At 47.2% G+C, this 16769-nt stretch overlaps 1 protein-coding gene across 1 annotated transcript in view; it reads left to right on the plus strand.

Moving 5' to 3' along the window:
* LRWD1 (leucine rich repeats and WD repeat domain containing 1) overlaps nucleotides 1–16769 on the plus strand; it is a 38355-nt gene that overhangs the window by 1368 nt on the left and 20218 nt on the right. Inside the window, 9 exon segments of the mRNA XM_025214980.1 lie at nucleotides 1–39; nucleotides 318–552; nucleotides 3046–3165; nucleotides 5184–5336; nucleotides 7307–7453; nucleotides 10807–11145; nucleotides 12313–12436; nucleotides 13310–13419; nucleotides 14017–14224. The exon segment at nucleotides 1–39 is cut by the window's left edge and continues 29 nt beyond it. Of these exon segments, the coding sequence (XP_025070765.1) occupies nucleotides 1–39; nucleotides 318–552; nucleotides 3046–3165; nucleotides 5184–5336; nucleotides 7307–7453; nucleotides 10807–11145; nucleotides 12313–12436; nucleotides 13310–13419; nucleotides 14017–14224 (1475 nt within the window).

Here is a 16769-nt window from a genome sequence, read left to right on the forward strand (position 1 = left end):
TCCCAGGTCTACCAGGCTTCGAAAGATTGAGACTCTGAAGTAAGTAGAAACAGACTGGAGTAAAATCCTGGTCGGATGCTATTTGGGCTACCCCTTTTTTCCTTAAATTATTTGTCGTGAAATTGAAGGGAAAATGGAAATATGTTGTGCTGTGTGGAAAACAGAATAGCAGGGTGGGTGTAACTGTTTTGCTCAGTTAGCTTTGCCCCGGGGGAAGAAGACTTGCAGGAACATGAAACCTTATATCCCTTAAAAATGAGGTTTTACCCTTAGCTTTGCATGACCTCGAGGTAGCAGGTGTTCTGGTTTGTTTCCAGCCTATCCAAGCTGCAATTAAAGACTGGAGACTTGGACCCACGGCTCTTCTCCCGGCTGCGACACCTGCAAAAACTCGACATTTCTGACAATGAACTGGTCAAGTTTCCGAACAGCCTCGCTCTGCCCGAGCTGCGTGTGCTCAACTGCAGTAATAATCAACTGGATGATGTGACCACCCTGAAGCAGTTCCCAAAGCTGGAGGAGCTAAGCTATGAGAACAACACGGACTTGACAGTGAGTGAGACGGTTCCCTTCATTGCAGCATAGTAAATGGAAAGTCAGTAATAAGTGCAACTGTCTCTTATAATGGCTTTCCATGAAGAAATTGCAAAGCCCTTTGTAAAGGAGGACACTGTCATTATTCCTGTTCTACAGAAGGGAAATCGAGGCACAAAAGTGAGGTGCTTTGCCCAAAGTCACTCAGCAGACCAGTGGCAGAGTCAAGGATAGGCACCAGATCCCCTGACTCTCAAGCCAGTGCTCTGTTTTTTAAGCCAGGAGCAGGAAGCTTCCCATGATGGGATGCTTGCTGAGTCAGAAGACTGTATGATATGTGAAAGATGAACAGCGTACAGTGTTAAATGGATCCTGTAAAAATGTTCTCTTACTTTACAGATCCCAGTGCACAGGCAGTCATAGCTACTAGCCTTGGGGACCAAAAAACCCCTGAGCTACTGCACACTCCATTGTAGGCTTTCCACAGCTGTGGGAGAACAAGGTGGATCATTAGCAGCACAGTTAACTAAGCTCTAATTGTAGATGTAATTTCAGCTCTCCAGTCCCCCTGCAGAATGTACCTCTGGAGATGTAAGATCAGGAAAGGTCCCCGCTTGGCTTTCAGCCCCCAGGTTGACTGCATCCACACGAGTGTGGATGTTTGGTTGCCTGCAGAAAACTAGCAGCGGCACACCTTGTACTGCCACAAGTTGTCCCTGGGCAATGCCTGTGCTACATGCCCTCTGGCATGTGGCAGGCTGCCCTGGGTGGATTCATAGATTGTAGAGTCGGAAGGGACCACAATGGATCATTGTGTCCGACCTCCTGCCCCTGGCAGGAAAGAGGACTGAGGCCAGATGACCCCAGCCAGGTGACTATCTAGCCTCTTCTTGAAGACTTCCAAGTTAGGTGATAGCACCACCTCTCTTGGAAGCACATTCCAGATCCTGGCCACCGTTCCTGTGAAAAATTTCTTCCTAATATCTAATCTAAATCCACTCTCAACTAGTTTACACCCGTTATTCCTAGTCACTCCCTGGGGCGCCCTAGTAAATAGCGCATCACCTATTCCCCATTGACCTCCCCTAATAAATTTATAGGTGGCCACAAGATCTCCCCTCAGCCATCTCTTGTGAAGGCTGAAGAGATTCAGCTCTCTCAACCTCTCCCTGTAGGGTCTTTCCCGAAGGCCACTAATCGTGCGAGTGGCCCTCCTCTGGACCCTCTCCAGATCCTCCGCATCTCTCTTGAAGTGCAGCACCCAAAACTGGACACAGTACTCCAACTGCGGCCTGACCAGTGCCGCATAGAGGGGGAGCATCACCTCCTTTGATCTATTAGTCATGCACCTGCTAATGCATGACAAGGTGCAATTGGCTTTGTTGATGGCCTCATTACACTGCCGGCTCATCTTCATCTTGAAGTCAGTTACGACTCCAAGATCCCTCTCTGCCTCCGAGCTGCTGAGAAAGACACTCCCCAACCTATAGGTGTGCTGGGGATTCCTCCTTCCCAGATGGAGTACCTTACATTTATCTTTATTAAATTGCATCTTATTTCTCTCTGCCTATTGATCCAACGTGTCCAGGACGGCCTGAATCTGCTCCCTGCCCTCCGGTGTACCAACTTTGCCCCATAACTTGATATCTTCAGCAAACTTGGAGAGGGTGCTCTCCACGTCTTTGTCCAAATCGCTGATGAAGATATTAAATAATACCAGTCCGAGGACCAAACCCTGCGGGACCCCGCTGCCCACCTCCCTCCAGGCTGAGAAGGAACCATCCACCACCACTCTCTGGGTGTGGTCCCTAAGCCAGTTGGCCACCCACCTGACCGTGTAGGCATCCACTCCACAGTCTGCTAGCTTCCCAATGAGGATAGGGTGTGAAACTGTGTCGAAGGCCTTCCTAAAGTCCAGGAAGATGACATCAGCCTCAGCGCCCACGTCCAGGCAGGGCTGGTTCCAGCAGCCTTACCTAGGGGCCTCCTGGGGCTGCAGCAGCACCGATCCTATCACATGAAGCCTGTCTGGCAGCTGGAGTGTGGCTCTGGCCAGCCAGGCTTCAATTTTGAGTAGTGCGTGCTGCCCCCACGTGCGCCTCCACCTTTTTTGTGTGTGTGTGGTGGGGGGGGAGAGGGATTGACCCCTGAATATCTGGGGTCAAAAAATGCCACCCCCTGCACTGCTCCCTTGCAGCACGGAGAACAGCTGAGCGTGTGGTATGTGGCACCACAGACATGTCTGCGATGCCACACTGCATGGCTGCTCTCGTCTGGACGTGGCCATTGAGTTTGCAGGACTGGCAGCCAGCAAAAGGCTCCTTGGATTTGTAGCTGAGTCCACGTGCTTTGGAAATTCTGCAAGGTGTTTGATTGATTTTATGCCACGTTCTTTCCAGTGTAAATATGTTTTGCTCTCCCTGCTTGCTTGGTAATGGAAAAGCATTGTCTGTGTATTTCAGTGAATGCATGTGCGTGGGTGTCTGTAACTTAAATATTTTTTCTCTCCAGCGCAACGATGACCATAAGGTCATATTTCTTTTACAAAACCTTCGTTTACTCAATGGCAAGGATGTGACCAAATTAGCTGATCACGTGAGACAGATCAGCAGTCAAAAACTCACCAGTAAGGTAAGACGTATAATATTTCTGCCCTCTGTGCATGACCAAATAGTAGATTAAACTTGATATTAAACTTGATTAACCCTTCAAGCCCTGTCCTTTCCGCCATTGGAACTGCTGGCAACAAGTGGATTTAAATACTACTAGCACAAGGTCCTCTTTGGGTCCAGGCACTGTGCACTGTCTGTATTACCTGTAGTTTGCACTGTGTGTAAACTATATAATACATATGGGGCTCAAAAGCTGTGTGTGTGGATTATTGGGATGAGGGTGCCCTCTGCTCTGGAGAGATCTTGAACATCCTGCCACACTTTTCAGTTTGTTCCTGATGTCTGTGGTCAAAACACTTCTTCCCATGCTTCTCTGTGGTGGGGTTGTGGATCTGGCTGCTGCCGCCTTACATGAGATGCAGTTGCACTGAGTGATGTGAGCTCTCTGTGTCTGTGTTTAAACTATATAATACATATGGGGACCCAAATGCTGCACTTCCCAATTTTACCCTGAGATTTAAATGCCTCAGTCACCTTCACTGCCTTCTAGTTTGTCTCTGTAAATAATTCCTAATCCCTGGCCAGGCTTCCAGTAGCCCTCTTATGCTCCCTCTATTCTCTTTTAACTATCCACTTCCTCCTGTTTAAATCTGCATGTTCAGCACAATGAAGCACAGGTCTTGATTTGCAGGATCTCTGGTGGGTGATTAGTGTGCTGGCTCCCTTGATGAACAGGGACCTCAGAGCTGGCAGATCTTTCAACTAGGAATTCTTTTGGGGCAGAGGGTTTCATGTGACAGCTGTATTCTAGACCATCTCCCCCCTTTCAACAGGGGCTCTGACTGAGAAGGTCTCTCTCAGGGGATTCCAGCCTTTCTGGGTTGTTGTGATAACTTAGGTAAAATAGAGAAGTCCCTGAGATTGACATAACAGCTCTCTAGGGCTCTGCAGCCCGTAGTTCTTCTAATTTATACCACAGTTTTGTCCTAGAAATAAGGAGTGCAATTTAATGGTCTTACTGTCTTCAGTTGGCACGTGGAACAAGACCTTGCTCTTGCACTTCTTATGGCCCTTCGTTTGAAATGCCCTTTGTCTGAATCTTGCCATTTCACCTTCATTTAGCTTCTGATTCTCCCCTAAAAGCACGTTATGATCATGTGTGTGAGTAAAATTCTGTAACTAAAAATAATTGTATATTTTGCAGCGCTAGTTTTACCATTTATAATAAGATCAGTTGCCACTGGTCAGAACCATCTAAAATAGCTGTGGTGCATCGATTCATAACTTCAGAGGACTGGGATGGTCTAGTGCTCTCAGCCCCAGGTTTGTAATACCCGGGATTCCTGGTACCACAAACTCAGATCCTGGTGAGATCTACTCAGCCCCTCATCCTTGCAGGCAGCTGGGTGTCTGTGGATTACTGGGATGAGGGTGCTCTCTGCTCTGGAGAGATCTTGAGCATTCTGCCACACTTTTCAGTTTGTTCCTGGTGTCTGTGGTCAGAACACTTATTCCCCTGCTTCTCTGTGGTGGTGCTGTGGATCTGGCTGCTGCCATCTTACATGAGATGCAGTTGCATTGAGTGACGTGATCTCTCTGTGTCTGTGTATAAACTATATAATACATACGGGGCTCAAATGCTGCACTTCCTAATTTTACGCACCGGAACTGCTTGTGATAGTAAAATTACCAGTGTGTTTCCAGGATTGGACTTATCTTTTGTAAAGCAGTTTGGGTCCTTTGTGAGTTAACGTTTTTTGTACATGCTTACAGCATGGCTGTTCCTAGTGCCACGTAACCTGAAAACTAAAAGGAAGGGGAAAACACAAAATCAATTGGCCTATGATACTCCCACTCCATGTAGGCTCTGAATCATTTTATTAAATGAGCTTCCTATCAGATATATGCAGGCAACGTCACTCCTGAAGCAGCTGGACTTAAGGCTTGTCCTGGTCATTTCTTTTCTCGGGGGACCTTGTGCTTTTCTGTCTTGGTTTCTGTGGCGTTTTGGTGAGTAAACCAAGTCTCTTTGCCTAGATCACTACTTACTGGGAGAAAAACTTCCGAGACCAACTGCCCAAGGATTGTACAGCTGAGGATGTAAAAGCCATCAGGAAGAAGTTCTTGAAATCTGTCCAAACCCACGTCATCTTTGGACCTAGCTCACTCCGAGAATTTACCCGATGGCGGGTAAGTCACTCGCTTGCCTTTCTGACCTTCATCTGAGGCACATGAAGAAGGATCCCTCAGTGATGGTTCATACACATGGCAAAATGCTTTGCAGATTCATGTTGAGAGGCTCTTGTCAATCAGCCTTTCTGAGGCTCTCTGCTAATTAATTGTAGATATTACACAGGTACCAGAAATAAGAACCCATCCCCGATGCAGCGATTGCCATGAAAAATTTATTTTCTTCTCCTAAGTAATTAAGACATTTATGATAATAGAATCATAGAAGTAGGGTCGTAAGGGACCTTGCAGATCTTCAGGTTCAACCCCCTGCCTGGGCACGAGGAAAACTGGGCTGAAATGACCCCAGCCAGGTAGGCATCAAGCCGCTTCTTAAAGACTCCCCAGGGTAGGAGCCAGCACCACTTCCCTTGGAAGTTGGTTCCAGATCCTAGCCGCCCTGACTGTGAAGTAGTTCTTATGGATGTCTAATCTAAACCTACTCTCCAACAACTTGTGGCCCTTATTCCTTGTTATCCCGGGGGGCGCTAGGGGAAACAAGGTCTCCCCCAAACCCTTCTGGTCCCCCCTAGTGAGTTTATAAATGGTCACCAGGTCCCCCTGATAATGATAATTAAGTGCTAGAAATTTTATAAACACATGATTTGCAAACAGCAAATAATTTTAATACAGTATAACCTCATGAATCTGGATATCAAAAATCCAGAATTTTAGAAAATCTGGCACTTTTTAAGCTTCCCTCTCTGCTCACCTGCATGCAAAGGGGGAAGCATGCATGCAGTGGCTACCACCTCCATCCACCACCCCATTCCGCTGCCCCAGGACCGGCTGCTGCTCCCCCCGGCCCCCTGGACACAGAGAGGGAAGCTTGCATGTGGCGTCTGCTGCCACTATGCACCACCCTGCTCCACATGCGGCTGCTGCTCTGGGACCAGCCGCCACTCCGGTTTAAAAAAACCCAGAATTTTCAAATTTTTCGCAGGTGCTTAGTCCCAAGCATGCCAGATTTATGAGATTATGCTGTAGCAGCTTCTCTGTAGGGTATTTTTGTGCTCATTTTACATAGCTCCCATTAAAGAAAATGGCAGATAAGCCTTCCCTATCTGAAGAGAAGACTTCCCTCCAGTTCTGTGATGTGTATGCTGCAGGCTTTGTGTCTTCTTCATCTAGCTTTACTGTAGTTGCATTGCTTTTACAGATCATCCCATCGGTATCAGTGACAGTGAGGTGGTCCATGTGGCTCAGACAAAAGCAGTAAAACAAAGAACCCATTGGTAGAAGTCATGCGTGGAGGTTAAGCTCCCAGTCCCAACAGGCTGGTATTTCACCATAGAGTTGTGCCAATACAGAAGATTCACTGAAATTTCTTTTGCTTCTACATGCTTTGTTTGGGTAGATCTCCAGACTCGGGTCTGTTATGCATCATTCACGGTGTCTGGGTGCCCCACTCGGTACATGTCAATAGGGGTGATGGTCTCTGGAAAATACCTAGTTTCAGTTGTCACTATGTCTGTCCCTCCAGAGTCCACCCTATCATAGGCACCTGTTCCTTCTTCCTACTCTAAAATAATCTGTCTTGAAACTGTTGCAACTGACACTAGATGCTGGCAGTCTCAGCTGGAATGCTGTAGGCTGAATGAGGCTGAACCTCCAGCCCCTAAGAAATGGTCCCTCCAGGTTGGGAGTAAGGCATGTTGGTAAGGGTTGGTGCTGCTATGCTGCTTCCCTTGTTACATCAGTTCTGTGAGGTCTGGTCTCCTGGATGACAGCCCAAGGCCCTTCCATCACCTATAAAGTTAAAATAGAACTTTACCTATAAATTTCATATAGAAGTGTGCGCATGCATGCACAAACACGCATACACATGCACACATCTTTTAATTGCACATTTGATTAATTCCAGATGTTGCAGCTGTTGTCCTTCTTTAAAGTTTGAACATTAACCACTGTCTTTTTACTTGCAACATTAGGTGAAGACAATAGCAGAAGAACTCTTGGTATCTTTGTTGGGACAGGAAGAGAACACAAACCCTGAACTGGAGGAAAGGATGGATGATGAGGAGGAGGAGGAGGAGAATACAGAAAGCCCCGGGGAGGTCATGGAGGAAGTGGACCAGGTAAAAGCCCTTGCAGGCAGGAATATTTTTCTAGCCTCACCTCTCTTTTTTCAAAAGCAAATCACAGTAAGAGAAGGGACTGTGAACTTTGGATTTTCCAACTGAGATTTAGACCCAGTTGAGTTCTGCTTTATCACCTTGATCGCTAACCTTCATCAGAAGGGATTCTGGTTTTCTCTGTTTAAAAATCCCAACTTCTCTGAAAACCCCCAAAATTCTCTGATTAAAAAAACCCAACAGCTGCATTTTCCACAAGTAAAATGAAACAGCACTCTCTCTCTCTCTCTCTCTCTCTCTCTCAGCTGAACACAAATGTTTTCTTGATATATTTACAATTTTAAAGCAGTCTGGAAGCCTACCAGTGCCTCAATCTTTACAATAAAATAAATTCTAGATACTTATATTTTGGGGTTTGATTTTGGGTTTTTTATCATAGAAAATCAGAGCTTCCCCTACGCCTTACACTCACGGATATGGGCCCAGCTGCAGCCGTACCTCCCACTGCTCTGTGATGCTGAGCAGCCCTGATATGCTGGTGCTGTGCCTTTGCCCCTAACTCGCAAGCAACAGCTCCCCCAGCCCTGCTGGTGCCCATCACTCGCAACCCACAGTCCACTGGCCCTGCCAGTACCCCTTACTCCCAATCCACAGCCACCACCCTCTCCAGCCCTGATTGCACCCCTCACTCACAACCCATAGCCCCTGCTCCCCTCAGCAGCACCCAAGCCCAGACTGCCACCTGTGGGAAGCAGTGGCTACTGTGACCAGAGCAGAGCATGGAGCCTGTCCCCTTCCCCCTCCCTCCCCCGACATGTTGCATGGCTGGAGTGGACCCAGTGGTTGCGGGGAAAGATGTGGACTGTGGGCTTGGGGCTCCCTGCCTTGCTGCCTTCCCCCTGGGGGCCCCTGCGGGCCAGTGGGTGGGACCTAATTTGGGAAGGCAGAGAGGCTTAATGCTGCTGCTGGGGACCCCTCACCCACCAAGCTGCCATGGTGAGGGACCCCCAGCCCACCTGGCTGCAGCGGGGACAGTGGTGGTGTGGAGTTGTGCCACCCACTGCCATGGCAGAGCACCTAGCAGGATGGGTCTTGGTGACAGCACCGTGCCTCTTTGCCCTCCTACATCAAGTCCTACCCATATAGGCTCCTGGGGGAAGGGCAGTGGGGCAGGGAGCCCCAAACCCACAGCAGGCAGCCTGCACGTTCCTTGTCATTCCCCCCCTCCCCATTCTGTTCTCCCTGGGAGTGTAGCCCCCTTGCTGCTCCCTGGTCAAGCTACCTATGACTCCATCCTGTTCCCCCAGCTGGCCCCCTTCCTCCCCACCCTCCCAGACTTGTCCGTGGGGAGCTCTCCACATGCATATGGTACCCCCTGCTTTCTAGCCTCCAAGCAGCTGCTTGCAGGCTAGAATTCTGCAAAGTTGATATTGGATGATCTAACAGACCTGCATGCAAATAGCTTGTTTTTGCATTAGAGACAGCAGATTCTTCTGCCCTGTCAAGGAAGTGAAGACATGCCATTGCACAAGCATCTCCTCTTACCTTTCATTTCAAAAGGTCTTAAAGTGCCTTGCAAGGCTCCATACCAGACGAATGCTGCTGCTGTTAATTATTTGTAGGATGGTTGTTCCCAGAGGCCTCCATCTATGATCATGGCCTCACTGTGCTAAACACTGTGAGCAGGGGCAGATCCAGAGGGGTTTATTTGTGCGGTTTCACCCCCTTTGATACCTGTTGCACCCAAACTTTAGAAGCAGCTGCCTGGGAGGGGCAGCAGCATTTCTATTCAGGAAGTGCTGAAAGTCATTTTACTTCCTGGCTCATTATCCTTTTGTTCTCTCTCCATACCACAGGTGTTAGCCACCCTCTATCCTGGTCTTGATTTTTCAGATTCAGACTCTCTCTTCTGCAGTGTTGCTATCTCTTAGCCATTTCAGATAGTGTCTCTCTTTAATTTCACTGCCCTGCAGGTTTTTTTAGCTGTAGCTAAAAACCTTAGCACAGGTGCAGTCACATTAGCTCAAATATAGAAATAAATGACTGACAGTGAAGTATTGGAACTGCTGTCAAGATGCTCAAGAAGGCTAGAATTTACTTTATTAATCTGAATAAGAGCTGTACTTCTAACTGTAATGACTACAGAGCTAATTATACTATACCTTTTGACTATTTCTGTCTAGTTTGTTGTGTTTTTTTTCCAACTTTATGTATACTGTAGCAAACTAGTGCACATTCCAATAGTTATATTTGCTTTTGATTTGATTTTAAACTGAATAAAATAAAGCTGGCCCCCTACCATATTAGTAACACTTCTAGTTTCTCTTACCTGGGGAAAAATGTGTTCTGTTATACGTGATGATGTGCACCATCTGCACCCCCCCTTTTCAAAATCCTGGATCTGCCCATGACTGTGAATGCATATAACTCAATAATCCAAGCTTTGCAGAGCTTACAACCTGAACAGAGAGAAAAGAGGCTGTGAAGGGAAACGGCATAGAAATAGAGGGGGGGTAGAGCTGTGGAGAAATACTGTAGAGTTAGAAGTAGACTTGGGTCTCCTGACTAGTCTAGTACCCAAGGCACTGGACCAGGCTACCTTTTGGGGAGGGCAGGGGATTTCTCAGCCCTCCAGGCCAGTGTGCAGCAGGTGCACAGCATCCTCCATAACCCCAAGGATGGATCTCATTCATTGTATTTATCAATTTGATTACAAATTCCACAGTGCTCACTGGCTGCTGCCAGGTATTCCCCCTCTCTAACTCTGGGACAGTCCTGGCTTTTATCTTGTTTTAACAGCTGGGCTTACCCTCTCCTGCCAGCTTTGCATCTTTCCCAGCAGTAGGACAGTTTGGGTCAGTATCCAGGTATAGATTCCCCTGTTTTTACAGGAGACTGAGAAGGAGGGCTGGGTCCCATCCTGGTCATCCCAGCGCCCCTTTGTGAAGGGATATTTTTAATGAAATGAATGATTTTGGCATTTGGCCAAAGTGTATGAGGTTGCCTCAGTGTGGCCCCATTGCTGCACTTGGCTTAATCTTAGCTGCAGACAGTAGCCTTGGGTCCTGTGGGCCTGCTTCTGTCGTTCCATTCATCCCTGGGTGCAGGACTGGAGTCATGGCCCTGTGGGAAGAGAAAGTAAAAATTTTAAATTGAGCCTTCTTTGCAAAGTGTTTCTTGGTCATCCTCAGCTGTTGGCCTGTGGGAACTTGATAGCCCCTGTCTGATGGAAAATCCTGCATCTGACTCCAGGAAAAGGGAATCAATCCTTGCAGAATTTCTCTGGATTACAAGGTATATGAGTATCTTGGGGAAGAGAAAAAACACCCCTAATGAATTACCAATGTATCTCTTAGGTCATTTCAACCCCCAGCAAGAGAAAAGGAAATCGCTCACAGGCAGGATCTGGGAACAAAAGGCCACGGCCCCAGCCTAACCCCAAGGAAATTGGGCTGAGCCCCAGGAAGTCCAGTCATTTGCAGGATGAGTCAACACCCGAGAAACCAAGAGCATCGAACCAGAAGGCCAAGGTGGCAAAACCTGGCCAAGGTGCTGAAGGGACTCAGCGAAATGGAGAGCAGCTCCCCAAAGGACAGAGCCACAGAAGATCCAGCCAGCTGGTGGAGCAACAAAAGAGCCAGGAGCAGGACAAAGGGGTTGTTAGCTTGACCCCAGTGAAGGACCTAGAAGGCGAGGTGCGTTAACTACCCTTTTCTGGGTTCGGGTTTTGGCCTCTTGGGGACATAAGAAGGATTCACATCCAGACTTTGTGGATAAGAGGGTTCTGTATTTTCTAGGTGCCATAGAACTCATTCAGTTTTCTTCTGCCTTTGGCCATGTGTTTTCTGTTTTTTATTTCCCTTTTTCTCTGAAGCATTAGGGCTGGCCAGAGCTGGAGATGGGAGGTTGTAGAGGGTGGATCAGTGCTCTGGGGTGGTACAGAGATGGTTTTTATCAGATGTGTGGCTGGAGTGCCTTGGTCACATGCTCATTGTCAAACCCATGGCTAGATTTGGGACTGAGAAGGAAGTGTGCCTTAGGTCAGACTGGCAGGGATCTTGAGGATTCTGTCCTCCTCTGCATCATGGAGGGGGGTGGTTCACCTGCTGTGATCATCTGGGCACTAGTGATATCCCAGTCTCTCCTGGTCTCTGCTGGAGGCACACAGGAGTTTAATCTTCAGAGGACTGAGGCTTTCTTAGTTTTACTCAAGTTATATAGCTCAATATAGAGGTAACTGGGTGAAATGCAACAGCCTGTGATGTACAGGGGAGTTGGACTAAATGATCATATTGTTCCTTTCTCGCCTCACATTGTGTGGGAACATGACACCAGTTCCTTGTAGATTTTAGATCTGTGCATGTGCTCAGCTCCCTAGTACATGGAGCAATGGCACCAAGGGGAAGAGAAATCCCCATATCAGCTGCGTGCAATAGTCAGCTTGCTGGAATTTCTGCTGCACTGCACCCTGTTTGTGTGCCTGAGAGAGGGAGAAAGGGGAGTGGGATCACAGGCCCTGGATCACCCTCCAGGAGGGGCTCAGAATGCATTGTTCCCTAATGGAGCCTGGGGCAGGCTTCACTTACTACATGTAAGCATCCTTCCAGGAACATAATCCAAGATGACTGTGCACTAGATGCAGAAGCAACTGAAACCTAGGAGGTGAGATCAGAGGGTCTTTCTGTGGGATGTTTTCTGTCCCCATTTTGTTCTGTATTTCATCCCCTGGTTTATGGAAATGTCTCTGCCAGCCTGTACATCTAGTCACTGACGTACCATTGAGGCAGAGAGTTCACATGGGTGGCTGCTTCTCTGTCATTCTGTTCTGGGATGACGTCTCCTTGACATGTGCTTTCTTGCAGGACGTCATTCTGGAGCCATTGCACTTTCTCCAGTGTCACAGCAAAAGCAACAGCCGCGAAGATTTTAAAACGCAGCTCTGGTCCTGTGCATTTGAGCCTCTGCTAGATGGCGGGACCAGGAAGGGTGAGTCTATCCAGAGCCTACAAGTGGCCTTTTGTGATTGGCAGGATTTGTAGAAAGACTCTGCAGGCAGGGGTGCATTTGAGTAAGGTAGGGGTGTCAAACACATGACCCTCAGGCTGGATCTAGTCCTGGAGCCCTGTAATCCAGCCTTTGGGTCTCAGACTAACCATGTCCATCATGCAGATCTGATCTGGTGTGCAGGCTGCCTATGGTGCTGCATGCAGCACAAGGGTGCCATGGTGGATCATGTACAAACAGCCTGGGGCTCAATCCGCTGTGGTGGGACACCCTGTGCTGGTCTCATGCATCTCGCGTAGAGCAAACTGTGGAGCAAGGCAAGTGCACACTGCAAGAGGCATGTGTGGTTGAACTGGTCACACAAGCTGCACGTGGCACAGGGAGCCAGCAGGGGGCATGTGCTTGCTTTGGTGCAGCCCAGTTTCGCCCACAGGCTGGGCCTGGGACACTCACTTGGCCCATGGGGACAGATAGTTTGACACCCCTGGAGCAAGGGGTCAGGTGGATGCACTATCCAAATAGCTTATGGACGCCAGGCCCCTCCACCTCCTGAGCAGGTGTTCCTATTGTTAATAACAGACTTTCCATGTCCAGATAAAGATTCCTATTTGGATTATAAAATATGAGAGTTTTCATAGTTGGTATGGATGAATTTTTCTGAAATAAACCCCTGTAGGCTAAAGCCAACTGAACAGTTACCAGTGCAGCACAGAGGAAGAGTACAAAGTAGTAACAAGGTGATTATGACAAATGTAATGTATGGTGATTTGAATGAGCAGCGATCTGATTACTAGTGTAATAAGCAAGTGTTACTTCAAGCCCTGGGAAATCTAACCAGGCCTTCCTATCTTTCAGATCCCATAGTGAGCTCATCTCGAACTGTGGCTACATGTGGAGGAGAGGCTGTTTGTCTAATTGACTGCGAGACTGGAATAGTGCTGAAAAAGTACAAAGTGCCTGCGGAGGTAGGTAGATGGGCCTTGTGAACACTTGGAATGCGAGTAAAACTGTAGTTGTGTTATAAAACAGCCTGGAACATGGTTCTAAGCTATAGTGTGGACAGGTCTTAAAGTGATGGCTAGAGATGAAAAATACTTTTTGTTAATCCTAAAATAGTTTTCAGAATCTAGGCCAGCAACCAGCCCTTTTGGCAGGCGTCACAAATTAGCCCTTTACCCTCCCTGAGTGCCACTCTGATCCCCTTTCTCTGCCTGATCTGTGCCCTGCTTTCTGCTCCCTGCCAATCTGTGGCTCTGCTGCCTGCCCTCTCCCCGATCTGCCACATGCCACACATAAGCTGCCCGTGCCACTTGTGGCACACGTGCTGCAGAGTGGTCACCTCTGTTTGAGACTAAGTTTAGTTACCCTGCTCCCTTCTGCTGAGGGTCAGTCTGACAGCAGAGAAGGAGACATGCCATAATGTTTGTTGGCTGTACTAGGTTTGAGATGTATAACCCTTGTCAAAATGATCCTATCGTTACAGCTATGGCTTCTGTATAGTCCTATAGATCACTGTTAATCTCTCAGCTGCCATATTCCATGCTCTTTCTCCCATATCCTAGGAGTTTTTCACTGTTGCCTGGACAACTCTAACAATGGTAAATAAAGACAATCGGAAAAGAACCCATAATATTTTGGCAGCAGCTGGAAGAAGAGGAATTGTCAAGCTGATCCATGTAACAGCTGACTTCTGTTATGGAGAGATAAAGGCCCACAAGAAGCCCATTGCTACAGCCTGCTTCAGCACTTCATGCGAGACCCACCTCTTTAGTAAGTTTCCTATTCTGCATCTCATTTGCTTAATGAACATTAAGATAAAAAGGGTTCCTCCAAAACAAGGAAGCAAAGTGTGGCTCATAGTATCAGAGTGGATACTGGTGAGTGGGTTTGTATGAGGAGAGTCACCAAATAGCTGTGTGTGTATGGAGCACATAAAACCCACCAGTGAGTGTCAGAAGTCTCCCTCGGTGTGCTGTTCTGCAAGGGAAGGGAGGTGTTACAGCCTCCAGGTACTGAGCCTGGCTCGTGTTTTCAGCTTTTTAGGTCTGTGGTGTGTCAGCCATGAGGGTGGCCATCACATACCAGCCACATACACATATCAAGCAGCAGCTCCCTTCCAGTGGTAGGGGACAGAAAACCCAAAAGCTTGCCATGTGGATCAGCAGATGTGAATGCTTATAGGGTTTAGATTTGACCAGGTGACTGGAGCAAAGCAGAGATTCCATTGGGTGTTCATGCTTGTCAAATTAATGAAATTGTATGCACTGTTAGTAATCTCTGCTTCTTGTTCGTACTCCCACATTGCTTTGTTCAGAGCCAGACATTGAAAATGGTGCTTTGCCTAGATGGAGAGGGTTGGGGTTTGGTGGTAAATGAAGAGCGAATTATGCCTGTAATGTACAGATCAATCCTTCTGGCTCTGCTACCTCTCCATCTTGTCCCTGAAACAGTCTGCACCGTGCTATAGATTCAAGACCGCTAGATCATTAAGACACAAACTTCCAGGCGCATCTGTGAGCTTCACACTCGGTGGATTCTCACTTTTGATTACATTCAAACCTATTGGGCATGCCTCAAAAAGCAGGCTGAAGTATTTTGAGTGGGGAAGAAATCTAGACAATTTAGCAGACTTGTGCTGTATCTAATTTCATTCCCAGCTGAGGAGGGTTTGCACCTGGAATTTTTTCCCTGAGCTTCACAATCATGAGGAGGGCAAAAGATGAGATGAATTCATAGAGTCATAGAAAGTTAGGGTTGGAAAGGACTTTGGGAGGTCATTGTTGGCACTGGATTTATGACCCAGTCCTGATACCTTGTTCCAGGTGAGCACAACCTTCAGAACAACCACAAGTTTGTCTGTTTGAAAATAGGCAAATTTTATTGATACGTAGTGATAGAAAATAAAAATAATGCAGGCAAAGCAAGCAAGATGATTACAGAATACAATACCAATTATTTTCTAGTCCCAGGAGGTTCACAAGGAGAGTGGTGCATCGAGCTGGTACATGAGCACTATCTTATGGTTCTTTGCCAAATGTCAAACGTCAGCAACCTTGGAGCTTGAGGGCCAATGCCAGCTTGCTGTTCTGAAAACTCCTTTTATATTATTTTTCCCTTGGTGTCTCTTCATTTCCATGCATCAGCCATTGATTTTCCTATAGTTGTCATTCTGTCCACATTTTGTTTTGTCAGCCAAATTTCTATCTCCATAAACCCATCAGATGCACACACCTTAATTTGGTCATTTGCTGGTGTCTTAATTTGGTCATTCCACTCAAAACAGTTTTCCTTCTGGCATAATCAGGATCACACCCTTTTACAGTAATAACACCGTACAAACAAAAATTGACATCACTATTGCTAATGTTGGCCCAAGAATTTGCCATAAGAGATGCACGCCAAGTGCAGATACATACACATCTATTGTTCACATCTGTGACTACAGATTTATTGTAACTTTCTCCCTCTATGATAAGTTGGCAAGCACCAACATCTGGCTTTAAGCATAATACTTTTGCTTGAAGCATGTCTTCATGACACACACAATCCAAGGCCTGTTCTCTGTTCACACATAGACACTGAGATGGCCTCATGTCCCAAGGGTGTCTTTCTAACCCAGTGCCTATCCATTCAGGGAACAACAACAGCTTTACTGATACAAGCTCCCAACACAGATATAGTGTAGATCAATTCTTCTTCAGCACTGCTAATGGCATCAGTCTGCATTCTAACCGTCATGGTGGCTGGATCAAATTCTACCAACTAATTATTAGGTTGAAGCCAATCTGGTCACCCAGTTTTAATGCTAATTTGCCTTTAATTCCACTGGAATATGCCAATTGGCTCATTGCTCTACAATGTTTCTCGCAACTCCCGGTAACCAGAGTTGAGCCTGAACACACATAATAGCTTCAAACACATCTCCCTGCAAAGTCAGCAGAGCATCAGTTAGCGTTGGTGCATCTTCCCATTAGCCATGTTTGAATGCCTACATTGCATTGGCCAAATTTACCTGTACCCTACTAGTTACCTCTAGGCTGTCACAAAGAGGCACACTTAAATGCTGTAGGGTAGTTCCCAGTGAGCCAAGTTTGTTGCCTAAAACTTCCTGATCAGTAGTGTTTAAAAGTCCCATTCCTGTGCCTGCTGCACCCAAGTCGATATGGACAGCAGAGTGTCTAGCTCGGTGGGCTGCACCCCTGACATGACGTTTTCACTCATGGTTGAGAGAGACCCAGGCCTGCCATCCCTGCAAAAGTATGCGGCACATTTTGGATAACATTGGTTTCTTGAGACATTTAACATCTTTACTAGG

This window comes from Alligator sinensis, unplaced genomic scaffold, assembly GCF_000455745.1.
Source record: "Alligator sinensis unplaced genomic scaffold, ASM45574v1 scaffold1420_1, whole genome shotgun sequence".
NCBI classification, from domain to species: domain Eukaryota; kingdom Metazoa; phylum Chordata; order Crocodylia; family Alligatoridae; genus Alligator; species Alligator sinensis.